A 26,419-nucleotide genomic window follows, 5' to 3' on the forward strand; every position below is an offset into this window, starting at 1 on the left:
TCACCGTCTATACTGGTACTAGCTAGCCTTTTTTCTTTCTTCCGCTCTTTCCTGCTTGTTCTTTTGATATTTTCTTTCTTTTCTTTCTTTCTTTTTCTGAGCCTGGAGGCCTAGAGTTATTATCTGTATCTAGTTATGACCCCTGATTAGCCATACATAGCGTTTGGACATTCAGTCGTTTCCGATTTCTATCTGATCTAAAGTCCCTAGACCTGCTAATTTGGATTGAAGTGATACTTCAAGTCGAAAATATGTGCGTTCGAGTAATGTCTATGTACTCCGTATGTTATGTTAGGTATGTACACAATCTATCTACCCCTTCACCGGCACACTCCCCTCAGCAACAACCACCGTCTCACTCCCACCACCAGACGGGCCACCACCAGAATCAAACCCAGCGCCCTTCACCTCGACCTTACCAACAGCCCACTCCATCCCGGGGTACGAATCACTCACGACGCGCACATTCACGTGCGCAGGGACATCCATCCCCTTCGGCCACTTCACGGTCGAACTGGTTGTGACGGGTCCGTTCCCATTGCCGCGTCCGCGAGCATTACCAGCCCTATCCTGGCCTTGGCCTGGACCTCTGTTCGGACCCTTCCCCTTCCGGCTCTCTTTGTCAAACGAAGTCGCCGTAGAGCCGGTCTTGCTCGGCCACGAGACTCTCTTCAACGCGATGAGATCCCCATCGCTTCCATCTGGGTTCGCAGCACAAACAAGCAAGAAGAAGCCCTCTGTCTGCGGTTTCGGGAATTTCGGCGCGTAGATTCTGTATTCGGGGTTGGTGGGGGTGTTCTTTCTTGTCAGTGAGACGGTTAATCCCTTTTGTGACGTTGAGGCTATCGCTAGATTAAGACGCGGGAGAAACGATGCAGCCTTGGTGAATTGCGTTGAGGCTGGTGGTTGTAGGTGCAGTTTCCCGGGGAGGGCGGAGATGGCGTTTGGCGGGAGGGTTGTTAATGCTGTGAGGGATTTGGGGAGGGTGGGGTTGTTGTTCGTTTCCGAGGACGGCTCGATGCCCGGGAGGATTGAGAGCGGGTGGTCTTCTGGCCAGCGGGCGGATTTGATGCACTGCAGGAGATTGATGAATGTTAGGCATGCGGAGGTGTAGCCGAGTTCGGCCATCGCGTCTATAGAAGCTTGGATGATACGGATGCTTTGATCGAGGACGGAGATCTGGTCGCCGACGTAATCGGAGATCGGGAGGTCGATGCGGGACATGTAGGCTTGTAGTAGGAGGAAGGCCTTGACGTGGGGATCCCACATGGGCAGATCGCCCATGGGCTCGACGGAGAGAGGGAGGTTGCGGGAGAGTTCGGCGTTGATGAGGTCTTCGTTGTGGCGGACGGGGAGCTCGTCGAATTCGGTGGCGGAGCACATCCAACTGAGTACGTCGTGGAAGGTTGGGGATGGCTTTGCGTGCGAGAGAAGGTAGCGGATTGTTTTGTGCGCGAGGTAGTAGTAGCTCATTATCTTGCCGAAGGGGGTTGGGTCGACTTCGCCGGTTGCTGATTCGAAGATGATGCAGCTGGATTCGGAGAGTTCATTGAGGGATTTGTCAACTAGGTCGATCATGAATTCCTGAGCTAGGGTTTGGGCTTCGAGTGAGTTGTGCTGATCTGCTGAGATTTCGAGCCCGTAGTACGATGGGTTCTTGTGCAGGCGTCGGAAGAAGAACGTCCAGGTCAAATAATCCAGAGCATCCTGCTTGGTAGTGATTGTTCCAGCGGAGACTTCAGCGCCCAAATGGTTGTCAAGAACCTTGTGCAGGGTTGACTCAACTGGAAAGCCGGTATGCAAGAAGTGCTTATAGAATGCTTTCTTGGAGTCTTGGGTGAAGATGCGCGCAATACCGGAGTCATCAAACTGGGGACGTCCTGCACGACCCAGCATTTGGAGAACGTCGGTCAAGTCCATGTCCTTGTAGCCTTCTGTCTTCGCGTCGAAGAATTGCGTTCCTTTGACGACAACAAGATGGGCAGGAAGATTGACACCCCAGGCAAGAGTACTGGTGGCGACAAGAATCTGAATCTTGTTGTTTGCAAAGAGCTCTTCCGCAAGCTGTCGGTCAGACTCTACCAGGCCAGCATGGTGCAGCCCGATACCGAACGACAGGGCTTCTCTCAGAGCGTCGTCCTTGACTCGAGCAAGGTTGAGCTGAAGATCCTCTTCCGACATGCGAACGAAGCGACGTGGGTTATCTTCCATACCGCAGAAGTTGATCAGGTCCTTGGCTGTCAATCTTGTCTGTCGACGAGAGGCAACAAACACAATGACTGGCTTCTCGGGAGAGTGACTCTTAATCGCAAGGAAAGTTGGTCGGTTCATACTCTGCATAAGGGGACAGAACCCACGCTGTTCAGGGAAGCCGTCAATAAAAATCTCCAACGGAACTGGACGAACAGAATGACGGAAGTTGTACAGGCCCTCTTTCACGCCAAGCCAGTTTGCAAGATCGGAGGCATTAGCACAAGCCGTAGACATGCCCATCAGTCGGACTGAATTCTTCGACTGTGAAGCAATGTAGTTCATACGAGATACGATAATCTCAAGAATAGGTCCACGATCGCCACCGAGCAGATGAATCTCGTCAATAATGACCAAGCTGACTTTTCGGACGTAGTCTCTGGTTTGCCAGCTACGAGAGATACCGTCCCATTTTTCGGGGGTTGTGATGATAATGTCCGCATCCCGGATTGTTCGCGTGTCGGGTGTGTTGTCTCCAGTCAATTCGACCAGCTTCAGTCCCATAGGCGCTGTGAGCCGCTTGCCCCAGTCTAGGACTCGCTCGCGAACGAGAGCCTTCATAGGTGCAATGTAGACTACCTTAGAGCCAGGCCGCTCTCTGAAAGCCCACCACAATGCAAGTTCGCAAGCAATCGTCTTGCCACTACCGGTTGGTGATCCCAGGAGCACATTTGCCGCGGTGTGATATAGAACATGGAAGAGCTGAGTCTGCATCGGGTTGAAGTATTGAAATCGCTGACTGTATAGCTCCTCCAGGATGGGGTTGTTCAAAGCTGAAACAGGGAGAGGTTGAAGATTGAGCAGATCGGTGTATACACTCTCCGTATCCGGACGGATCAAGTGCTGGAAGGATATAGGGGTAACAGTCTCCGCTCCCAGCCAACGATCGGATATCGCTCGAACATAGATCTGACTTGGCAACGGATCAGAGAGAGGAATGGTAAAGTTCAGTTCGTGATCATTATACAGCTTCTTCCTGCTCAAAATGAAGTACTCGTGATGGTAGATCTCTGAAGTCTCTGAGTTCTCAACCCAGACCCAGTACGACTCGGAAGCGCCGTGGTGCCGGTCATTCCAGGTAAATTCGGGATAGAGGTTGAGCTTGACTCGCAAGACATCGCGATTTAGTGGTGCAATCTCTGCCTCGACGGTAAGTGTTGGGAAGTTATCAAGCAGCTTCGCCAGTGTCTTGCCCATCTTCTGATTATGAACTAGCTGGCCGATCTCTGCAACGTCCATGTCTCTCATCGACTCGACAGAAGAAGTTGGAAGCTTCTCATCCAGGTTCCGTAGAATCGGCTGCGGTAGGTCGAACTGGCGGAAGGGATGATCAAAAGGCCAGATCTGCTTTTCTATAGACTTGCACATAGACAAGAGGACCTGGCATTGGTATCCCCATCGTCGGTTTAAAGCAATCATAAACAGAGCACGACAGATACGTGCGGCGTTCTGCGCCACATACCCAGTGTCAGAGACCAGCGCGAAGTCCTCAATTTTAGCACGAGAAATATAGGACTGAAGAAGGATGTTGGTCTTTGCATGAGCAGAGTCATTTCCACCTTCAACCTCAGTCTGAACAGCCTCCTCGCGAAGTCTATTGAGCTCTTTCGACTCACTGTCACGAGACTGGATGTTGTCGAATTCACCACTCATACTGATCATCCGCAGGACATCTGCTTCACCGGATCTCTCGCGCATCATGGTGTTGAAAATCTCCACACTGTTTTGCAGAACATAGTATTGACTCGCAATTCGCCCAACGTCTTTCGCACGGAGCTCCTCTGTCTTTTCATTGTAGATAATCATCTGGCTTTTCTGGAGAACAAGCGCGGCCTGGACGATTAGTTGTCGGCGCCTCTGGACGAGCATCGGGTCATCAATCATCTCTGCGTAGTCGATGCCGTAGTTTCGAGGTTCTCGCTTCATCCGAACAAAGAGATAGGAGTAACCAAGCCATTGTACTGCTTCCGACACAGACGTAACTGTACCAAGGGAGATCTCGGCATTCAAGTTATCCACGAGCTTAGCAGAGAAGCGAGATTCAATCGGTTGTTGCGAAGTGACCGCAGATAGATAATGATTGAGTTTGTCATGAGTCGTGCAGATAAAACCAATACCAGTATCCTGGAATTGAGGACGACCAGCACGACCAAAAATCTGCAGAACGTCGAGGATACCGAGATCCACGAATTTACCCTCCTGAGGGTTGTATAGCTGAGTGCCTTTGATAACGACTGCTGCAGCAGGAAGGTTGACACCCCAAGCAAGGGTGGCCGTACAGCAAAGAACCTTGATCAGACCCTCAGAGAACATCCGCTCCATGAGATTCCGGTCGCTGCGCGTCATTCCGGCATGATGCGTACCGAAACCACTAGCAAAGAGATCCCGTAATTCCCGAGCACGAGCATGCTTCATGTCCCGAAGGCCGTTGGAATAGTTTTCGTGTTCGTGGCAGCTGAAGAGCGCCTCGCAGCCGTCCTGAATGGCGAGTTGCCGGAGCGTCCGCGCTGTCAGTACCGTATCTTTGCGCGAGTGAACAAACACCATAACTTGATGTCCCCGCTCGAGCATATCTCGAACCTTCTCGAACGCGACGAGATCAATATTGTCGCGCGACTGCTTAGAACCCGGCTTTCCCTTCACACCAATAAAGTGCTGCTCAAGGGGCACCGGACGGAAGGATGAGTCGAAAAAAAATAGTCCAGCCATCTTATTGACCTTGAGGAAGTCGGCAACATCGATGTAGTTTGGGAGTGTAGCAGAAAGACCGACGATGCGAATAAGCGATTGTGTACTTTCAACCTGACGCTGAGTGCGAGCAACCAACGACTCAATGACAGCACCGCGTTCGTCGTGAAGCATATGAACTTCATCGATGATCAGGAGCCGCACCTTTTGTACAAGCTCGGTGTCGCCGGTACTCTTTCGCGTCACCACATCCCATTTCTCAGGGGTGGTGACGATGATCTGGGTTTCCACAATCTCCCGTTTCGTCAGCTGCATGTCACCAGTCAGCTCACGAACCTGAATTCCAAGCCACGCAAGGCGCTTTCCGAGTTTCTCGGTAACTTCGGCGGCGAGGGCTTTCATCGGCGCAACGTAGACGATCTTGAAGTCGTCCACCAGAACAGTGAAGTCGGTTGCGTCAGGCTGTTCAACTGGGTTGGGAATTGTGTTCTTGCCGATGGCGTTCAGAATAGTCAACATCGCAGCGTCAGTTTTACCAGCACCAGTCGGTGCACAGATAAGCATGTTCTCGCTCGTTTTGTATGCAACATCGTACAGCAGACTCTGCATTCGGTTCAGGCTCTTATACCCCTTGAATGTACCCTGGCAAAGACCGTCCATAGACGAAATAGGGACCAGCTTCTGCTGTTGCGCGAGATGTCCGACCTTCGCAGCCGGAACCTCGACCTCAGTGTACTTCGGCTCATCGATCTGGGTACTACCCAACGGCAACCCATAGCTTTTCCCATTGAGAGCCAGTACGTTCCGCGATTCGTGTGACTTGAAAACATGCGGGTATTTCGGTTCCTGCCGCGTCTGTTCCGGCATCAAAGCCGCATTTTTATGCTCAAAATCCTGCCTGCGGAGCGCCTGCTCTCGTTCAGCCCGTGTCATCAATCCCGAAGCTGAACCGTCCGTCTGCGCTTGCGTATTTTTCGGAGCGGCGTGTAGACTCCCCAGTATCTCCTTCCGATGCGCGATCAACTCGATCACGAACTCCAAATCGTCGAAGCCCACAATTTCAGCGAGCGACATCTGCAACTCGTCATCTCCGCTATCCGTAGCCAGGGAGGCAATTATCTGCTGCGCCGTCTCGTTCGCGTCCCTACCCGGCTTTTGAATCGCAAGGAGCTGGCATCTCTGCTGCAGCCAGGTTTGATCGTATTGCTCGGAGGTGGGAGGGGAAGGCAGGTCGTCAAGTTCGCTGAAGTCTTCGCTTGTGGATTCGTCATCGGAGCTGATAAGGTCCCAGACATCGTCGACCGTTCCAGCGGAGGAGGAGTGTTCGTCTAGATCGAGGTCGAGGTCGCTGCCGTAGGTGAGTTGGTCGGCTGCGGGGTCTTTGCTGAGGTTCAAGTCAGCGATCGCCTGGCGCATAGCGGCCAGTTGGGCCAGCCACTGCGACTCGACGGAGCCTGTTCCATCCATTTTGTAGGCTCTTAAAAGAATACGGCGTTTGGGAGAGGAGGGTCGGGAAATGGTTGAAGTGAGGATGAATTTGAAGCAACACCAAGTCGGAGAATGTGCGGAGATAGGTAGAGTTAAAGTGGGGTCATGTGACCTCATAGATATAGTCACTCTGAGTCACTATGAATTCCACATAAGTGTGACTCGATGTAAGCAGTTGCATAGCTGTCTATCTCTCTTGAGACTCTATCTTCGAATTGTATCATGGTCCTGATTCAGCTATTAGAATTTCACCGCGTATATATATATATATATATATATTCATGTAAGCTGCTGCTTCGGCTTTTAGAAAAAAGACGAAATAGATCCATATCGATTCCAACAAGGTCAATAGTGGCATTCAGATCTTCCATTCGTATCACAAAAAATGATAATGACATCTTACTAACTTGGGGCATTGTCCTTATTGTTGCGTTTTTAGTTCTCAAGCTACGGAGTATGTAAGTGGAACATCGATATAAGGACACCGATAAAAGCTTCAAATTGATAATACACAGCGTTTTTGAAGGACACTCAAAGATTGGTTTTTGCACTGGAAATCTCTCAAGGGCTTACTCACAGCTTGCAATACGCATAGACCGAGTATGAACTAGCCTCTTCGTTTTCCCTCTGATATGCTCGTGCTTAGCCCTACACCACTATAGTAAGTACACGGGATATAGGGTTGAATCTTTGTAGTACAGTCAATCATTTGTTGTGCTAGCATACTAATTGGCCGAAAGTCTTACTAAAGTGCTTGCTCATAGCAACATTGGTGCTTTGTAAGAGACTATACTTTACCAATGAGAGACGCGTTGGCGCAGGCCAAAATGATTCCTTTGATAATAGATAAATAGGATGTAGGAATTGATAATGGACATGCTGGGGTTGCTTAAGCTACCACGAATCCACGAATGCTCAATGCCCCGGGCCTCCAAAGAACAAAGCCTCGTCCGTACTTTTGATCTAGATGCCTTTTCGTAGGAAGTCCTAGGTAGAAGGAGATAGAAAGACCCCAAAGCTGGTAAGAAGGTCCAGAGTTCTGTCTTTCTTTTGTCCTTGCACTGATCACGCTGAAAGCATGGTAGGGGTCTATTTGCACTACCCAGCAGCGAGGATTCAATCTACCAACGGCTGTTCCCATTGTCCGATAGCTTGCACAAATTACCTATGTAGAGACTGCCAAACCTGCTTGCAGTCAGCAGAAGCACCACACTTTGGCTGTTCACCCGGAGACACGACCTGCCCGCCGATACCTGCTGCAGAAGCTGCACCTTGACATCACTGTACTATGCTCCGCAACCTGTAGGATAAGGCTCGGAACCCATCAGCCCATCACTCTACATCCACACATGCCGAGGCCAATAGTCGAAGTACAATTAGATGACGAAGTAGACAGCTGTATCTCACCCCGCTCTGCATGCTGCACTTAAGTCCGGCCTGCTTCCCATGCTCCCGACTCTGAGTCTGTGACCACTCTACGCTCCAGCTTCTTGCAGTAGAAGTAGCCATGGCCGACACCACGAACGGACACCCTCATCTCGAGGACTATACTCCTCCTCCCGAGACAACAGAGAAGCGTAAGCACTCGCATCAAGCCCTATCATCCCAGCACCTTTCCAAGCGCAACTCTAATCCCCAAATACCCAGTCAACTACGCAACCCTAACAACCCTCGACCTCTCTGAATTCGACCATCCAGGCGGGAAAGAGAGACTCGCCGCGCAGCTCAAAGACGCGGCGCACGATATCGGTACCTGACACACCCACCCCACCCTTTACCTTTACCTCACCCTGTTATCCTCAGTCTCACTGATACACAACTCTACAGGCTTCTTCTACATAACAAATTTCGGCCTCACCCAAGCGCAAATAAACCGCCAATTCGCCATCGGCCGCTCCTTCTTCTCCCTCCCTGAATCCCAACGCCTCTCCTACCGCGCCCCGCTCGAAGAAGGAATCTACAACGGCTACCGCCCCCTCGGCTCAATCGAGATCCTCCCCGGGCTAAGAGACAACATCGAGTTCTACAACGTCATGAAGTTCCTCCCGCAATATGAGCGGGAGCATCCTGAGGTCTACAGATCGCACTGGGCTGAGATCGAGGCGTTCCATCGGCACGTGCACGAGAATATCGCATACAAGCTGTTCCAGCTGTTAGCGATAATCCTCGAAATTCCAGAGGACGAGCTGGTGGATGGCCATCTGTACGAGAGCAACTGTGACAGCGGATTGCGGTATATGATGTACCGGGCCCGAAGTGCCGAAGAGAACGCCCGGTTCAAAGAGCTGTATTCGCGTGGGCATACGGATAACGGGACGATGACGTTCGTGTTTCAGCAGCCTGTTGCGGCGCTGCAGGTGCGCAGGGCTGAGGGTGCGGAGTGGGAGTGGTTGAGGATTCCGGAGGGGGTGGCTGCGGTGAATATTGCGGATATGTTGTCGATTTTGTCGAATGGGTGGTTGAAGAGTGGCATTCATCGGGTTGTTGTGCCGCCGGCGGATCAAGCGGGGAGGGACCGGTTGGGATTGCTGTATTTTGTGAGGCCGAGTGATCGGTTGATGTTGAGGACTGTGGAGAGTCCGTTGTTGAAGAGGGAGGGGTACTATAAGGAGGGGGAGAACAATGAGATTGATGTGCCGGCGATTGAGTGGACGAGGGCGAGGATTCGGAAGAATTGGTCCAGGTCGCCGACGGATTTGAATGCGGGAACGCAGTTGGCTGGCTTCTCCGTGAAGCATTTCCATGATTGATTTTGGTCCATTCTAGCTAGAGTTTGGATAGTGATACTGGTAAACAGGGAGTGCTACCAGCTAAAGCCAGCGTCCTCCGCATCTCATTCGTAAGAATCATCACCCCCTCATCAGCGCCAATCCCGGGCTTCGAGAGCAGGAAATCCGGACCCGTCGCCAGCGCAACATGCGCCGTCATGCGTGCGGAGATATCAGTCTCATTCGCCGACCCCCCAAGACAGCATCCGACCCCTCGCTCGCGACAATACAGCACCGCATCAATACTATTGTGGATCGCACCAAGATCAGGCATCTTAACCTGCACGAAGTCCACGGCCCCCGCATCCGCAAACTCCCTCGTGTCCTGCAGCGTGTTGCACCATTCGTCCGCGACAATCTGCACAGGTACGGCCCGTGCGCGCAATCGGCGCCGGAGATCCGCCAGCCGCGCGATCTGGATTTCCTTCGTGGCCGCTATGACTGGTGATTCGATGAGGAGCGCGAATGGGGATGCGGCAGCCTGCAGCTTGGCCAGGAAGGAGACCAGCTTGTCTGCATCGGGGAACAGGTCCCCGGTCGTTCCGTAGACGTCGAAGTGGAGTTTTGGAGTGTAGCCCTTTGGACCTCGCTCTTGGACTCGTCGGGAGACCTTTTCCACAAATTGTAGTAGGGTTCTGCCCTCCGGGCCAAGATCGTGGACGTGGAGGAAGGAGGCGTGTGGGAGAATTGCGACTTGCTTCATGATCATGCGGTCCAGCTGTAGGAAGTCATTCCTATGGCAGGAGGCTAGGATGTCGATGGGCTGTTTGGCGATTGTGGTTCCCCATTCGCGCGCCATGATCTCAGCGGCGGGGCAGTTCTGCACGCATGCCGTGGCCGCGAGCAGCGCCTGCGATAGCCCATATCTGATCGCGGAGTGGAGACGGGTGTGCTGCAGCTCGGGCCAGCCGGAATCGATCCGGACTGAGTTTGCTCGGAAGTGCGTGATGTCGCAATTTAGCAGCCATGGCTGGACCACGGATTGCAGCAGGGGAAGATGCTCGCTGGCGATGAAGAGGGGGTCGCGATTCGCTGCTCCTGAGAAGATGACGTCGACGCAGTCACCTACGGCGACTTGGCCATTGGGGAGATGCAGGAGAATGGAGATCACTTGGCCGGGTTGGACGACTTGGTTGAACCCGGGTGTGCAGGGTGCGATGTTGTCGATTAATGGATCATAGCTTGGACTTTTCCTGACCGCTGCGAGGTCTTTGACGAAGTAGCCGGAGATGCCAGTCACAAATGTAACCTTTGTTGGTTTCATCGTCATTTCTTGATCGAAGATTGTTAGGGTTATGGAGATTATATACCTAACCGAGCGAGGCCACTTAGGTGCCCCGCCGTCAATTCAAGGCTTTTACTATTTGTACAGTGGGCCTTAGCACTTTGTCTAAATGTGTATTGTAGCTAGAAAATAGAGTTGTTTTGGTTCTGGACATTCCAAGGTTCGTGGATCGTCAGGACCTTTCCAGCATCCACCCACTCTCATTCCACCACCACCCCCACCAACATTCATCAACAGGAAACCGTAGACAACTCACACAATAGGAACACCAAAGTTCATCGAGACAGTCTTAGTTTGGGTGTAATTGAACAGCGCCTCCTCGCCGAGCTCCCTTCCAATGCCCGACTGCTTGAAGCCTCCAAACGGCAACTGCCAATGCACGCCGTTGTACTGGTTTACCCAGACAGTCCCCGCCTTGATTTTGTTCGCCATCTCAATGGCGGTTTTTAGGTTCTCGGTATGTATCCCCGCAGCCAATCCGTAAGTCGTGTCATTTGAGACCTCGACGATCTCGTCCACCGTCTCAAACTTGGAGATCACCCCCACAGGCCCGAATATCTCCTCACGTACTATCTCCATGTTGCTTGACACATTGGAAAAGATGGTAGGTTCCATGAAGTATCCTGGACGATTGAGCCGCTTGCCTCCAATCTCGACTTTTGCGCCGACATCTTTGCCCGAGTCGACATAGCTTCGGACATTAGCATCTCTTCCTGATCATGTTCACGGCGGCATAGTTACCCCAGTATACGGTCCAGCTGAGCCTTGGAGACCTGTGCTCCATGCTTAGTCTTTTCATCCTCAGGAGGTCCAATAACCAGCTGCTGAGCAAGATCCTTCAGCTTCTGCACAAAGACATCATAGATGCCCGACTGGACGTAAATCCGACTCCCCGCGCAGCAGTTCTGGCCCATGTTTGAGAAAACTCCATTGTGGATCCATTTCACCGCTTGATCAAGGTTTGCGTCATTGAAAACAATGTTGGGCGATTTTCCTCCCAGCTCCAATGTTACCTTTTTCAGATTCGAGGATGCCGCGTCCTTTAGGATCTTTCGCCCAACAGCTGTCGAGCCTGTAAACGCGATTTTGTCCACATCCATGTGACGAGAGAGTGCGGATCCAGCTATCTCGCCATATCCGGTAATGATGTTGATCACGCCGGGTGGGAAGCCAGCCTGCACGACTAGCTCGGCTGCGACGAGTGCAGATAGCGGTGTTGTCTCTGCTGTTTTGATCACCACTGTGTTTCCGCAGGCGATGGCCGGTCCAATTTTCCATGCCCACATCATCAACGGCTGACAGAGGAGCCAGTGTCAGTATTCATCTCGGTGGAGTGAAAAAGGAGAAAGCTCACAAAGTTCCATGGTATTATCTGACCGCAGACACCGATCTAGAGCATAGGTGGTGAAATTAGCAGCCTGTAAATGTTTGTAGAAGGAAAGTCCCTACCGGTTCACGACGGGTATAGTTGAAGTTCTGAGGGCTCGTATCAATCACGCGCCCTTCAATCTTGTCCGCCCAACCAGCATAGTACCGAAGGCAACCAATAGATTCTCCAATGTCACCCCGGGCGCTATTAATCGGCTTCCCATTGTCCATTGACTCAACAGCGGCAAGTTTCTCCCGAGAGTCTTCCATCAACGTAGCCAGTTTGTAGAGATACTGCGACCGCTCAGTGGGAGTGGTGATTTTCCAAGGGCCGTTGAGAGCCTTGCGGGCGGCTGCTACAGCCTTGTCGACGTCATTCTCGCGGGCTTCGTGGACGGAGCATATTTTCTGTTCAGTCCTTAGAGGGTGGTTAGCATAGCGAGGGCTTGGGGAGAGGGCTGTGCAGTATGGAGATCAACGACTGGCATACGCTGGGTTTATCTGTCTATAAATTAGCCCCGGCTAGAAGTGAGGGAGGGTAGTAGAGACACATACCACGTCAATGGTGCTTGCATTCAATCCCTCGACGAACTCATTGTTGATGAATCTGCTGGATCAGTAGTGTTTCGTCATCTTTGAGTCGGTATCACGTACAGTCCTGTGGGTTGCTGATAGGAGAGACCCGTCGGAGTGGTCAGAGGGATAGGAGTCGTTGTCGCCATGATGGAGCAGATGTCGAGATAGTTGGAGTGAAGATCAGGTGGAATAGAACAGAAAAAGGGATGACAAAGTGCGGGGTCAGATGGGTGATGTTGCTGGTCACCAGTTCTCTCCGCCGTCCACAGTGCTTGTCGAGTACGTTCGAATTTATGCATGCTCATCATATTGCAATCAGGTGTATTCTAGCAACAATTCTCAGCCTCTAGATGATATACACATGTATCCCTTGAAGAAAGATCCAACCTCTCTACTAAGCCTGCGCAGCGTACCCTCTGAAACACTTCTTGGTGAGCCCGTAAATCGAGACTAGGTACGTGCTCGAAGTTGTGCTATCCACGACTGAGTGAGACTAGATTAAACATCCTCAGTATCAATCTTGCAAAACCATGGATGCGACAGGATCTCCGCAGGAGAAGGCCTTTTTGCAGGGTCATATTGCAAAATCCATCGGATAAGCGCCTTCACCTCGCTGGCTTCCTCCTCATCCATTTCCGGCTCTGCCTCATCGAACGACTGCTCCATGGAAGCCGGCTCTAACATAAGCGGTTCCTTCCCTGGGGCAACACCTCCAAGTCGATAATTGAAGAGCTTCCTCTCCGGCGTAAAGTGGTTTGATGAATTCTTCCAATGCTTGAATAGCTCGTCCGGCAGAGCGCCGAGCCGGTCAGTGAGAGCGAGGAGCTGATCGTCATCTGAATACTTGGACCATGGTACGCAGAAGAGTGGCAGGCCGGTTATGAGCTCAAAGATGAGGCAGCCGAAGCTCCAGACGTCGCTCGTGTTGTTGACGGCGCCGGTAAGAACTAGCTCGGGAGTTCGGAGGCCTCGTGGAGTAAGGGGTTTTGCTGGTGGATCTGTGAAGAAATATGCTGCTCATGAAGAGACATATTAGCATAGACTTTTGCTAGAAGACGGAAACAGATGATAGAGGATGGGGGAACTAACCACCGCCCATATCAGATAATTTCACCTTGAAACCTTGGCCGTAGTTTGTAAAGGATGCCAGCGGCTGCGCAACGTGATATCGAGGGGCCCATTTATCTTCTTTTCCATCTAGCCTTTGGACTTGAGCTTGGCCTTCGACATCTTCTTGCTGCCGGAGCGCATCCTCAGACTTCAAGCCAGCTTCATCAAGAGTGAATAGTATATTCCCCGGCTGGAAGTCTCCATGAGCGATACCATTCTCGTGGAGAAATGCAAGAGCCTGCAAGGATTGCTTGAGGATGCTCTTGGCCATCCACAGTGGGTATCGAACCTTCATATAAATATTGCGAGGTTTGAACTGCGGCAACTCTTCGACCATACTATTCGCACTCGGTCCCATGGGCTCAAGTACCAGACATTTGTGGACGCCGTTCGGGCCGCGGTGTTTGAACTCGTCCAGTAGTTGCGTGACATACCGGGCAGCTTGTTCTGGTGCGGCTTTGGCTAGGTGGTGTATGATTTGTAGCTCGGATGTTGATCCTGTGATGTTTGACGTGAGGATCTTGAGGGCGACGAATCTATCGTTTCTGTAAGGAATAAGTCATTATAGTCCACGGTATCAGAGATAGGCAACATAGAATGAACTTACTTCAGGTCATGCGCAAGCCAAACTATTGAGTAGGACCCCTCCCCAAGCTTCCGGAGGACTTTGTACTGGCCATCGTTGAAGAGGTCGCCGAGGTCGACGGGATGATAACCACCTGGATGATAGCCCTCTACCCACTCACAAGGTAGCGTAATATTTTTGAACCTCCTCTGGTTATCTGTCAAGCCCATCGATGGCGGAGTGGAAGGAGGCGAGATGCTCATTGCTGTGATGAATACACGCGTCTAAAAGGTGTTGAGTGGGATGCTATGAAATACAGGTCTGTGATCAATAAACTAGATGGTTAATATAGCCCCAGAAGGTTGAGAGGTGAGAGCTAGATAGAGACTGTTGTGGTTGTGGCACGCGCAGACGCCAGGTGTAAGGCTGCTTTCTTTCAGGGCTGTCAGTGGGTTGCATGGGGCGACGATGGTTTTGATTGGGCTACAGGACAGCAGTGCATGAAAGAACTTACATAGCCAATAGGCACGGCTGCCACTACACCTTTCTGTCTATTGCTAATATTGGCAAGCATACTCCATCTCTAGTTTCGTTATGTGTTCTGCGAGGTTGGAATATCAGCTGTCCAACCCAGGATCCGGAGGTATCTTGATTAAGAAGATACTTGGGATGAAAATATCAATTGTTTCTAACACTATCCATTCTTACAGGCTTTAAGCATAACCAATGTCTTCCTCAGTTCCTTTCCATATTCTCAACACCAACCTTCTCCCAGTACCTCAGCACACTCTCAGCCTGGTCTTCCAGACAAACAAGCTGGTTCTCCAAGGTCCTGTGATTAATGCCATTCTCCCGCAAAACCCTCACGAATGCATCATGAATGACCACCCGCTCCTTCCAACTCCAAGTTGACAACTCCCTCGTTCTCTCTTCCTCTTCCTCTGACAAATGCCCCCGCGGCGGACAAACAATCACCGCCGACACCATCATCCGCTCCCTCAAGACCCTCCACTGCTCTAACCCCTCAAGCATCGGACGTCCACCAAGCGATGGCGGTGTATAGCAGAGGGTGTAAACAATGGGATCCGCGCCAGATCGCCAAGTGATGACCGTCATATTCTGCTGGGGCTCTTTGGTTTCCAGGGCGTACTGGGCCTTGAGGATGGCCTCCTGGGCTACGAGTGCCGTTGCTGGGTTGAGTCTGAACCATGAATCGCAAGACTCTTCCGCGGATATGACGTCTGGGAGCACGTCCGGAAGGGCACGGATTGGCATGTTGGGGTGCCGTTCTTTCCAAGCTTGGTGGATGGCGCCGAAGAGTTTTCGTTTTACAGTCCAGGGGCCGCCGAGTATATAGATTGAGGGTATGGTAGGTATAAAAGTTTCCATGATGTTTGCAACTGGATGTTGTGGTTTCTGGATGTCTGTTCTCGGTTAGAGCACAACTGTGGTAGGGTACTATACAGAGCATGTGGCGATGGACTCAACCGACGCACCTGTGTGATATATCTGTCTAAGAACTCAAAGAATAACTGTAAGATTGATTGTAGTAGAGCTAGAGAGGAGTGGACGGATGGTTTGGTTTGTGAAGTCGTCCATTGATTGCTGTTTACTGAGAGGGAAACCGCGACTGACATCCTACTACAGCACGCCTTCTCTGGTATGAACAGAACAGCCTCTTCGCTTATCTGAATACCCTTGAATTCGAAGCTCCCAACATCTGGATCAGTATGCCACCGGCTTCGTGATACTAGGCTGCCATCCAATCGCCCGCTCAAACCCATTCTTCCCATCTCTGAAATCCGCAAAAGCCTGATAAACCTCCTCTTCACTCGTACACACAAACGGCCCGTAATGCACAATCCGCTGATCCAACGGCTCTCCAGCTAACAGCAAGACCCTCGCCCCCTCTCCACCCTCCGGAACCGAAACCTCAACATGCGTCCCAGCAACATCAAAAATAACATTCTCGTACTGCCTCACAGTAACCCCGGAATCCTCCTCTCCGGATTGAAAGCTCGCAGAACCTTCTAGCACATACACAAACGAATTCCAGCCCACAGGCAAGGGTTGCTTAACACGACCCCCAGACCGCACGGTAATATCCAGGTACCAGATCGGCGTGTAGGTAAGGTCGTTCGAGGATTCAACGCCATGCGACTGTCCCGAGATCACTGCAATCGACACCCGCCCATCATCGACTTCCACCCGGGGTGTTTCCGTTCTATGGAGGTATCGATACCGCGGCTCCACGTACTTGAGTTCCTTCGGTAAGTCGACCCAGATCTGTATTGCCATTCCGTCCCCGTCGGGACTCTCGCGTGGCATCTCCGCGTGCATGATCCCGCGGCCGGCTGTCATGAATTGCAAATCACCTGCTTGCAGGGTGCCCCGGTGGCCAGTGAAGTCTTCATGCTCGAGGCTTCCGCGGAGGACATAGGTGACTGTTTCCTGTCCGCGGTGGGGGTGCTCTGGGAAACCGGCGTCGGGGCCGACGGTGGCGTGGTCGAAGAGGAGGAATGGGGTGAAGTTTTGCAGTCGAGGGGTTCCGATGGAGCGGCGGACGAGGGCGCCGACGCCTTCTTTTGTTTCTATGGATTGGAAGACTTGCTGGATTTTGCGTGGGGTTGTCATTTTGGTTGTGGGGTGACGATCAGGTTCAAGATAATCTGCTGCGTGTGGGGGAGCGACAGTGATCATATTTATGGAATACTATCCTTACGATTTGTTAGCGACAGGGCTGAATTATCAAGGCTTAGCAAGCCGGTTGAGGCTGGTTCGTAAACAATTTGGCATGCACTAGCTTGCTTGGAAATGCCTTCTAGGGCAATGCGCCTGCTCGCCGAGATTCGGCGGCTCTCAAGATCCTACTGGTTTGCCCTACAACGTGCCATTCGACACCCCCCTCTGCTGGACCCTTCCTTCAAATGGCGTGGAGAGAGAAGAGAATGGCTTACGCAGTACTCTATGATAGTGCAAATGCAATGGATCCACTATAGTCATTTGGTCATGCCTGAGACATCAGCATTCTCAACCTCTTCCCCCTAAGCCCCAACTCAGATCCTAGCAATGGCTAAGATAACTACATATACCCCGTCTCACGACACCATTCCCCTTCTCAATCCAACAAATACTCCCCCGGGACCTCCGGCCACACATCAACCCCATCCAGCACAACCAAATTCATCCCCCCACTCATATGAACCTGGATATGGCAATGCACCACCCAAGCCCCCGGATTCCCACTCCAATATCTTACAGCCGTCCACGAAGGCCCCGTAATCGTCGGCAGCGTTACAACCGTATCCATAATTGGTGGGTTCTCGAGATTGAAACTCTCGGGAATATCCTGCATTGCGTCTGCGACGGAAGACCATTCCCATGCTCCTTCTCCTTGCCCGATGAGGAACATCTTATTTGAGTGTTTGTGGATTGGGTGTTCTGGTTGCGCGAGAGTTGTGGAGTGGAAGATTAGGTCTGTCCAGGTGTTGTTTTTGGTTGCGATGGTGAGGTTTGCGAAGTGCGGGTTAGCGAGGGAGGTGGATGGGGGAGAGAAGAGGAGCGGGTGGTCTTCTTCGAGAGTGAGCGGGAAGGAGGTGTTACCCAGTGTCCACATGTAGGAGGAGTTGAAGCGGTCGAGGGTGAGGATGAAGGTTTGGTTGACGGTTTGGGCGGGCTTTTCGACGGGGAAGGGGATTAGGGTTGTTTCATCGAGGGACACGGGGCGTGCGGTCTCGTTCTTGCTGGTGAGGTTGTTTGCATGAGGCAAAGGGCGAGATGGATAGACTGGTCGGCTGTAGGTCATGACTGCTGTGGTGTTCAAGACCTGGCTGAGGGCCATTAACGTCGATCGGACGGTATAGTTCCCAGGGGTCTTGTCGAGTTTCATGAGGACCGAAAAGCGTCGTCCGGGGGTGATTTTGAGAGAATCTACGAGCACGGGTTCGATGTATCGACCGTCCACTGCGTATACGTACATCAGATGTTGGTCAATTGAGAAGCTGACGGTTGAGACTCCGGCGGCATTGATGAGGTCCCAGCTCTTATATAAGGCTGCAGCATCCACGGTGAGAACCTCCGACGGCCCATCTGACGGTTTGCAGCCCCAGAACAAGGAGTCGGGAACGGCCGCCAAATTGTGGTTGGTATAAGAGCCTTGAAAGAACGAAAGGGTGGGGGGCAAGCATCTACATATGTCAGCCGTGAGATTGAGAGACAGAACAGGCGTTGCGGTTTACGTACCCTATATCGGTCAACTCCGATCCATTCAGCGCGAGCTTCTGGTCTTCACTGGCAAGCTCGTTGAGTTGTTCCTTCGATGGACATGAAACAGCGCCCTTTCCGTTTATCATGAGTGCGTTGTTGCAAAATGCGTCGAGGCCAGTCTCTTCCTCAGCATTCCATACTTCTTCTGAGGTCAAGCGGCGGAAGTCTGATAAAAGAATCGGGCTGGTATTTCTCTCCGCAGCCATCATTGCCGCAAGGTGAACAGGATCCCTAGTCACCATTGCAAAAGGACGCTCCACAGACGCCTTGGGGTGTATGCGAATCGGCCCATAAAGGCCATCCTCCATGTGCCCTCGCTGGTGTGCATGATAAAAGTAGCTCCCTGACTCGGTCGCCGTCCATCTGTATGTGAAATTCTCTCCAGGGTGGATTCCACGCTGCGAGACTCCAGGAACGCCGTCGGACCAGGGGGTTCCTAGTTGTTCGATCCCTGCGCGATATTAGTTGGGCTGCAAGAACGGAAGAGTGAGTTAACGCACCGTGAAAGTGCACTGTAATTGAGTATGGTAGTTCGTTTGATACGTGGAATTCCACATCCTCTCCATGACAGAGCTCTAGCGCTGGCCCTGGGAACTGACCGTTCATCAAGATCCCTTTCCGTTGGAGCCCATCTGGACCGATATCGCCTTCAGTCAGAACTAGTTCGAAGAGTACAGGCGAGAAACTGCTGACTGAATCATGGCAAGCCCAGAGTTCGGAAACCTGGGCAAGGGCAGTGGATATCTGGAGTGCACCGAATAAGGGCAAAAGAAAACGGTACGCCATTTGCACGACCGGTAACGCGGAGTCGTTGCGTAGTGTCAGTCACCTCGAGGGATCATAAGCTCTCTAGCCATCCTGTTCAGCGGGCGTTCTTCGTGCTTAAATAATATTGCTCAAGACCCCTCCTAGAAGGGGATTGATCTCAGGATCCTCCTGGCGCCCCACCAGTTTAGAATCGAACATACCCACTCGAAGTGGAGGTGAAGTCCGTGGCTGGGGGCTTGTCAACTTGAGCAATCAGGCGGTTCTGGAATGCAAGCTCGAGCCCACGTCGTCCGGTACGGCACGGAAGTAACCATGAACCATCTTGCGTCCATCGCGCATGTTCCGATTGAAAGTGGACGAGTCTGATCTAGTGAACCGTGAACGCCCCTTGACAGGATTGCAGATCATTACAACTACATCGTTCGAGGCTTCGAGCAATCGAGCGAGATGTGGGTCCACCGACTCTATTGGGGATCGCAGATCATCGATCGACGCAGCAATACCATAAATGGTAAAAGTTCGCAGCCATCCAAGCAAATTTGTCATTGCGTCGATCCCAGCCAGGGAGGGCTGGTAAGCAGCGAACTGGAATAACTCTAGACTCTTTTCCTGAATTTTTATCAGGCTCTATCAGGATGGGGATGACTCCTCGGGAGGAGATTCCACCACAGCTCTGTATAGAAGCTGTCTAGCAGACTCCAGCAAGCTACCTACAATCGATCGACACTAGCGGTCAGCATATGCCAAAGCAACTACGATGGACCAATTGCCCGGTACTCCAGCTCCAGCCCTAGCATCTTGATTACCATGTACTACGTAACTCTGAATAGCTTCATCACTGATTGATTTCATAGATCTTGTCGAATCACTACCGGTACTGCTCCGAAATCTCGAAAAACACTTCACCACACGCACCTTTACACCGTACTAATGAAGCCTCCGAACAAAGAATCAACATCATGGAAATGCGTATTACATACGTACCTCTGATAAATACCGGCAAATTGCCAGAAGTCAAAGCACCTCTCGCATGCTCCTCTCCTCTCGTTAAGCTGTCCAACATGCGCCATAAGCATTACAATAACCATGACAAAGCTGTCTGACAGGGATCCCGAAGCAAGGGCCTCCCTCTGACCTCTGAGTAATTGACAGGGCGTGTCAATTGCATAACCTTACTAAGATTACCAAGCTCCAGCCTTCGCCGAAGGCCCGAAAAGTATTGTTCATTCCCTTTCTCTGGTATGTCATACGAGTCTGCCGGCGTCGCCCGGCGAGTCTAGGGCTATTACATATTCCTTCTTCCCACCTGGCACCTGGTCATCTTCCCGGGGGCTTAGAAGTAGTCAGCTCTCCTTAGTTTACAAGCTTAAGGCTAACTCTATTTTTGTGGGCCTAGGTGCTCAGTAGATGTATGTTTCAGCGCTAATGGTGCTCTGTTCATGAGTTATGAGAAAGGCTTGGTCGGGGATGAGCGGTCTGTGGCAGCTAGACTGGCCCAGGCTCATGTTACATCATCTCTGTTGAGGCGGGCTGCATGGTATTTGAATATTTGGCAATTATCTGGAGTTAGAGGAATGTAAGATCAACCCTAGAAGAGGGCTACTTTGGGTGTGCAGCAGGCTCCCCAGGAGCTAGTTTTAGATCTTCATTAGAAAGCCTATCAATTCCATATTGGAAGTGGCTGTTCCATCCTTGTTCTCAAACTGCTGACATGGAGCTGCTCTTCTATATAGTTCCATTCAGTGCTTTAGTTTATGCTGGTCGATGGAAACCAAATCCGTTTCTTTCAAGCTTGTGGCAATGTTTTTTGGTGAGAGCAAAAGATGTATGAAAGCAACTCTCTAGAGAGTTGCCAATATACACTGCTAATAACCAGCATCTACTTCATTTCTATGATGGCTTCACCCTCCAATCTCCCCATCCACCCACTCCACAATCAACCGGACCACATCCCTAATCTGTTCCTTGGTGTTATTCGCATGAATCATAAGGCGAATCCGGTCCATACCCTTTGGTACCAGCGGCGAGTGAACCACATTCGTGAAGTATCGATGATCCGCCAACCTATCTGCCAATACCCCGACCTTCTCGCAGTCAGTTGTTATGAGACCAACAATTGGAGACAAAAACGGTTGGCGCTCCCATGTTTCTTCCATAGGCATGTATATCACGTTTTTGCGGCGCGCGAGAGACCATGTTTTACTGGTTGTGAGAAGGTGATAGAAGGTGTGGATGTTTTGTTGGAGAGCATGGCGGCGCTGAAGGTGCAGGGATAAATTAGCATGTTAACACAGTTCAGTGTGCTCACTAGCAGACTAGAATGGTACCTTACTCGTTCGCCTTCCTTACTGGCCAAGATCTCATAGCCTACTCGCACGGCACATACAGTCAGGGATGTCAGTGCGGTGGTGAAGATGACTTCTCGCACGTAGTTGATGAGCGTCTGCTTGACGACGTCTCTGCAGAGCACGGCCGCTGTGCATATATCCCACCATCAGTATACATGCTCATCCCATCGATTAACTTCTCCCCTGCACTTGCACCGCTCCATAGACCATCTCACCTCCCGTAAACCCCAGCCCCTCCCCACACGTCGCAAGCCGGATCGGAAACTCATCTTCGAGTCCATAGTGACAGACAAGGCCCGACCCATTCGGCCCAACCAGCCCATTTGAGTGTGCCTCATCAAAACAAAGCAGGTAATTGCCTCCCGGCATGACCTCCCTCGAAGCCCTAACAACCTCCTCAATCGGCAACAGGTCCCCATCCATGCTATAGAACGACTCCAGCGCAACGAAAACGTGGTTCTCCCTCTTTGCGATGCTCTTGTTCTCCTCTTTGATCTTCCCAAGACACCGCCGCAGATCCCCTACGTCGCTGTGCCGGAACATCACCGTCTCGGCGCGACACTTCCGCATCCCGTCGTGGATGCTCGCATGCACATATTGGTCATGCAGAACAAAGTCCCCCGGTAAGGGCAAGCTAGACCGGATGGCGACATTCGCATCGAACCCGGAGTTAAAGAACATTGCTGTTTCCGACCTGTGGAAGGCAGCGAGATAGTTCTCGATTCCTATTAGGTAGTCCTGAGTGCCGTCGAGGCTGCGCGCGGATCTGCTGCCGACTATGAAGTCTGGGTGAGTGTTTATTTGGTGCATGAACCCCTCTGTTAGCAGGCGGGAGGAGGAGAGCGACAGGGTGTCGTTGGAGCTGAAGTCGATCATGTCTGCTTTTGTAGTTTCAGAGGGTGGGTTGATGAGGCGGGCTTCTCTGCGTCGGCTGTCGAGCTTCTCCTTTAGCTTTTGGTAGAATCTTTCCATGGTGTGACTGTTGGGTTGGGCTTGTGAGGCTACAGGGGTCAACGCGGGGTTTGGTTACAAATGATGGCCTTTATGTTTCGGATTTTGGGTGGAAATCAAATCAGCTGGCGTTCTAGTCGGCGCATTGGTGTTGTCGATCGAATGCTCTTATGGTATTGTGCATAGATGATGCAATGCCTCGGTCTCGCTACCGGTTGCGCCGTGGGCGCGATCCATACTAGCACTCGACTTGCAGTGCCAACTACCTCGAACCACTCTCGTTTGGTCCGAGGTACACTGGAGCCGTGGGTACGGGCTGTTTGTTGAGACTATCATCCACTTAAAGTGTACCGTGGCTTCAGAAGCTACCGGATGCTAACGTTAAGTTCATTGGTATTGAAAGTGCTAAGATTGGAGCAAACATGGGGCAAATCCGCCTCATCACTATGATGGCTGAATTTGTCTCCGTAAGCTCTCATGCATCATGATGCGATGGGTTCTCACACTCTCCAGGTCTCCAGGGCAGCTAATAGTAGCCTCTAGGTGAGATACGAAGTTTGAGTGCCTGTGGCTTTTCTCCCTTTATTGTCAGATATATGCCAGTACCTCTCGGTTCAAGTACTTTGTTGTTATCTCTGCCACTTAAACCTAGAACAAGGCCCTCCATACCTAATCAGCAGATGACGCAGCGGATCACTATGGAGAGTCTGGTATATGATCAATGTGTCAAACATCCCAACGACCCAGCCATCATCACCCAAACCCTCACCCTAACATACTCCTCGCTGCTCACCAAATCACTAAACCTACAATCTGCCATCTGCAAACCGCACAGCAAACTCCCCCCCCCACGAGCCCGTAGGGATCATACTCGGCCCCGGAATCGAGCAAATCATCTCCCAATTCGCCGTCCTCCTCGCCGGCGGCACCTGCGTCCCCCTCGAACCCTCCCTCCCCGAAACCCGCATCACAGACCTCCTCCACGACATCGACACAAAGAAGATCATCATCGAAAAGGGCAGCTCATACCAGAGCAAGGACTTCGAACACGTGTACGTTGGGGAAACAGAGCCCCAGGAAAGCCAACCCAGCACAGAGGCGCCCTCAGACCTAAGCAAAAGAGCCAAACCCACAACCACCAGACGCACCCACATCCTCTTTACATCTGGGTCAACAGGAAAGCCTAAACCCGTGCAGATCACCTCCGCTGCGATCATCCACCTTGCCACCAGGACCCCTGCAACGCCGCTCCGCCGCGCCGACCGCGTCGCAGAGTTCAATAACCCGGGCTTCGATCTTAGTCTCTTCGAGATATGGGCTACGCTGCTTGCCGGCGCGACGATCGTTCCGATCCCCAAGCGTGTGGTGACGGACGTGAAGCAACTAGAGGCGTTCCTGCACGATGCCAGGAACCAGGTCTCTGTGATGTTTATTACGGCGGCGCTGATCGAGGTCCTTGTCTCTGTTGCGCCGAGTGTGTTCAGGGGCTTGAGGCATGTTCTTAGTGGTGGGGATGTGGCACCGGTGAAAGCTATGAGGACTGTGCTGGATCGGGGGCCGCCGGGGAGATTGTGGAATACTTATGGGTCTACGGAGTGTGTGACTCTGACTACCATGCGGGAGGTTACGGGGGAGGAGGTTACGGGGGAGGAGGTTACGGGGGAGGAGGTTACGGGGGAGGAGGTTACGGGGGAGGAGGTGGAGCGAGGGAGGATAGGGATTGGGAGCCCGTTGGGTGATATGGAGGTTTATCTTGTTGAGTCCGAAAATGAGGATGGGGATGGGCTAAGGGTTGTTACTGCGAGTGGGGAGGTAGGGGAGATTTGCATTGCAGGGCCGCAACAGACGCCTGGGTATCTCAACGAGCAGGGCAAGAATCAACAGTCCTTTGTTACGTTGGAGAGGAGCAGGCTCAGGGATTGTTCAAGGGATGGTGGAGAGAGGGTCCGGCTTTATCGCACGGGGGATCTTGCTGAATGGAGGGCTGGCGGTACAGAGCTGGACTTTGTGGGCCGCATTGATAACCAGGTCAAACATAAAGGGTTTCGAGTGCATTTGGGGGAGATTGAAAAGACCCTGTTGACCCACGAGCAGGTCAAGTCGGCGGTTGTTGTGCAGCGGCCATCGTCATCGCCTCTGGGGCAGGCTGCTCTTGTTGCGTTCATGATCCCAGAGACAAATGTCTCTGTGGATGTCAGCCAGGTGAACGAGATGCTTGCAGAAAGCCTACCGTCGCATATGGTTCCGTCCGAGTTTATAGTCAAGGATGAATTCCCGCTGACCCTAAATGGCAAATTTGATCGCAAGGAACTTCTCAACCAACATGTGGCTGCTCGAGATGACCCAAAACGGAGCGAAGACACCTCTCCGGCAGAGGGGAAAAGTAATACGAACGCAAAGTCCGAGATCAAGAACCTCTGGAAGGAGATTCTGAACGCCCCCAGTATTGAGGATGATGCAGATTTCCTCGCCCTTGGAGCCACCTCGCTACAGTCTGCAAAGCTAATTACCTCGATCCGTAAGCGGCTCAACGTGCTCATCTCAATGCAGGATCTATACAAGAACTCGTCTCTGTAGGATCTCCTCCAGCTAATCGACAAATACAAGACCTCCAAGACCGAAGATATAGTTGACGACTCAGAAACCTGGACTCGCGACATGGATCTTGTGAATGATATTGACGTAGCCTCGGAAATAGAATCCCATCCGATTCCAGAATGGCAAGGTGAGGATGAGGGCCGCGTGTTCACCACCGGCGTCACTGGCTTTGTCGGCGCCTTTTTTCTAAGCCATCTCCTACACAACCCCAGGGTAAAACAAGTCGCATGTCTCTCCCACGCAAAAGGTTCGTCGCCCGCTCTCCAGCGAATCCAGGAAGCACTAGAGCGATACGACATCTGGCCTGATGACCCCAAACTCACCAACAAGATCGTTCCCCTCGAGGGCGACATCGCAGCCGACAAATTCGACATCGGAGACCAATTTACCTGGCTGAGCACCTGGGCCAGCGCCATCTTCCACCTCGGCGCCAAAGTCAACTTCACCGAAACCTACGACCAGCACTTCTCAGCTAACGTCATCGGCACCCGCAACATCCTCGCGTTGGCCGCCGCAGGAAGACCAAAACCCCTGTTCTACATGTCCACCATCGACGTCTGGGGTGGGCCGGCGCAATATGTCCTGGGGACAGAGAAGCTCTATGAAGAAGACCCCTTAGAGCCACATGTCCAGAGCGTGCGGTTCGACCTGGGGTATGCGCAGAGCCAGTATACCGCCGAAGGCATGGTCCGGCGCATGCGAGCTAAGGGTCTCCCAATCATCATCTTCCGGCCGGGATTCATAGTCGGCCATTCCGAGACCGGGTCGAGCAATCCGGACGACTTCATGTCAAGGCTTATCGCGGGCTGTATCCAGATGGGGAAAGTGGCCGCGGCTCGTCCAGTGCTTCGAGTACGTCTGTGTGGACTATATCGTTGAGGCTGCAATGCATATTGCCTCTTCGAATAAAAACCTCGGTCGGTCTTACCATCTTCTCTCTCCGGATCGGGCAATTTCGATGACTATGGAAGGGACCTATGGGCTTATCAACGAGGCCGGGTACGGGCCTCTGGAGTCTATTGATTACTGGGAGTGGACTGAGCAGGCGTCTGAGAAGCAGAGGCCCGAGGTGGGCCGATAGCGCCCTTGATGCCTATGGTAGAGGAAAGGGTTCGCGGTGGTGAGACCAGATGGCAGGTTAGCCAGCACACGCCCTTGTATGACTCGTCGAATGCCCTGGGTGCGATCCGGGATCGGCCTGATATTAGGTACAAACCGCTAGATGCGCAGATCTTGAAGCGGTTCATTGAGTTCTGGAATCGGAAGGGGTTCTACGATCTCAAGTCACGCGCTGCATAGGTAGTTGGGCTCACGGTGATGTACATAGAGAGATTCAGCGTAGACACCATATATGCTATGTCACTCACGGAATGGTGTAGGTCTTAGCAAA

General features: G+C 52.0%; 9 protein-coding genes across 9 annotated transcripts; 1 reads left to right on the forward strand and 8 right to left on the reverse strand.

The window, feature by feature from the left end:
- Window positions 1-312: 312 nt before the first annotated feature.
- BJY04DRAFT_221763 (RNA helicase SLH1) lies at window positions 313-6,405 on the reverse strand (the record flags this gene model as incomplete). The annotated part of the gene is made up of 1 exon (XM_073717220.1): window positions 313-6,405. The coding sequence occupies one exon, from the start codon at window positions 6,403-6,405 to the stop codon at window positions 313-315; it is 6,093 nt and encodes a 2,030-aa protein (XP_073567613.1).
- Window positions 6,406-9,028: 2,623 nt separating this feature from the next.
- On the reverse strand, window positions 9,029-10,458 carry BJY04DRAFT_230389 (putative methylaspartate ammonia-lyase; the record flags this gene model as incomplete). The annotated part of the gene is made up of 2 exons (XM_073719283.1): window positions 9,029-9,192; window positions 9,234-10,458. The coding sequence occupies 2 exons, from the start codon at window positions 10,456-10,458 to the stop codon at window positions 9,029-9,031; spliced, it is 1,389 nt and encodes a 462-aa protein (XP_073567614.1).
- Window positions 10,459-10,731: 273 nt separating this feature from the next.
- BJY04DRAFT_221766 (aldehyde dehydrogenase family protein) lies at window positions 10,732-12,569 on the reverse strand (the record flags this gene model as incomplete). The annotated part of the gene is made up of 7 exons (XM_073717221.1): window positions 10,732-11,170; window positions 11,221-11,774; window positions 11,834-11,869; window positions 11,929-12,265; window positions 12,338-12,348; window positions 12,403-12,454; window positions 12,502-12,569. The coding sequence occupies 7 exons, from the start codon at window positions 12,567-12,569 to the stop codon at window positions 10,732-10,734; spliced, it is 1,497 nt and encodes a 498-aa protein (XP_073567615.1).
- Window positions 12,570-12,790: 221 nt separating this feature from the next.
- On the reverse strand, window positions 12,791-14,361 carry BJY04DRAFT_230391 (serine/threonine-protein kinase; the record flags this gene model as incomplete). Its single annotated transcript, XM_073719284.1, has 3 exons — window positions 12,791-13,436; window positions 13,513-14,078; window positions 14,141-14,361. The coding sequence occupies 3 exons, from the start codon at window positions 14,359-14,361 to the stop codon at window positions 12,922-12,924; spliced, it is 1,302 nt and encodes a 433-aa protein (XP_073567616.1). The 3' UTR covers window positions 12,791-12,921.
- A 472-nt stretch (window positions 14,362-14,833) lies between these two features.
- BJY04DRAFT_221768 (uncharacterized protein) lies at window positions 14,834-15,373 on the reverse strand (the record flags this gene model as incomplete). Its single annotated transcript, XM_073717222.1, has 1 exon — window positions 14,834-15,373. One exon carries the CDS (start codon window positions 15,371-15,373, stop codon window positions 14,834-14,836), a length of 540 nt encoding a protein of 179 aa, XP_073567617.1.
- Window positions 15,374-15,691: 318 nt separating this feature from the next.
- BJY04DRAFT_230395 (pirin family protein) lies at window positions 15,692-16,738 on the reverse strand. The gene has a single exon (XM_073719285.1). The coding sequence runs from the start codon at window positions 16,730-16,732 to the stop codon at window positions 15,824-15,826; it is 909 nt and encodes a 302-aa protein (XP_073567618.1). The 5' UTR covers window positions 16,733-16,738; the 3' UTR covers window positions 15,692-15,823.
- A 478-nt stretch (window positions 16,739-17,216) lies between these two features.
- On the reverse strand, window positions 17,217-19,150 carry BJY04DRAFT_230397 (multicopper oxidase-domain-containing protein; the record flags this gene model as incomplete). The annotated part of the gene is made up of 3 exons (XM_073719286.1): window positions 17,217-18,285; window positions 18,341-18,815; window positions 18,865-19,150. 3 exons carry the CDS (start codon window positions 19,148-19,150, stop codon window positions 17,217-17,219), a joined length of 1,830 nt encoding a protein of 609 aa, XP_073567619.1.
- A 1,883-nt stretch (window positions 19,151-21,033) lies between these two features.
- BJY04DRAFT_230398 (aminotransferase class I/II-fold pyridoxal phosphate-dependent enzyme) lies at window positions 21,034-22,452 on the reverse strand (the record flags this gene model as incomplete). Its single annotated transcript, XM_073719287.1, has 3 exons — window positions 21,034-21,390; window positions 21,465-21,607; window positions 21,696-22,452. The coding sequence occupies 3 exons, from the start codon at window positions 22,450-22,452 to the stop codon at window positions 21,034-21,036; spliced, it is 1,257 nt and encodes a 418-aa protein (XP_073567620.1).
- A 677-nt stretch (window positions 22,453-23,129) lies between these two features.
- On the forward strand, window positions 23,130-26,328 carry BJY04DRAFT_209699 (non-ribosomal peptide synthetase; the record flags this gene model as incomplete). Its single annotated transcript, XM_073714160.1, has 5 exons — window positions 23,130-23,154; window positions 23,267-24,963; window positions 25,009-25,738; window positions 25,824-26,098; window positions 26,134-26,328. The coding sequence occupies 5 exons, from the start codon at window positions 23,130-23,132 to the stop codon at window positions 26,326-26,328; spliced, it is 2,922 nt and encodes a 973-aa protein (XP_073567621.1).
- Window positions 26,329-26,419: the final 91 nt, after the last annotated feature.

The sequence above is a fragment of the Aspergillus karnatakaensis genome (genome assembly GCF_047715665.1).
Source record: "Aspergillus karnatakaensis strain CBS 102800 unplaced genomic scaffold BJY04scaffold_52, whole genome shotgun sequence".
NCBI lineage: Eukaryota > Fungi > Ascomycota > Eurotiomycetes > Eurotiales > Aspergillaceae > Aspergillus > Aspergillus karnatakaensis.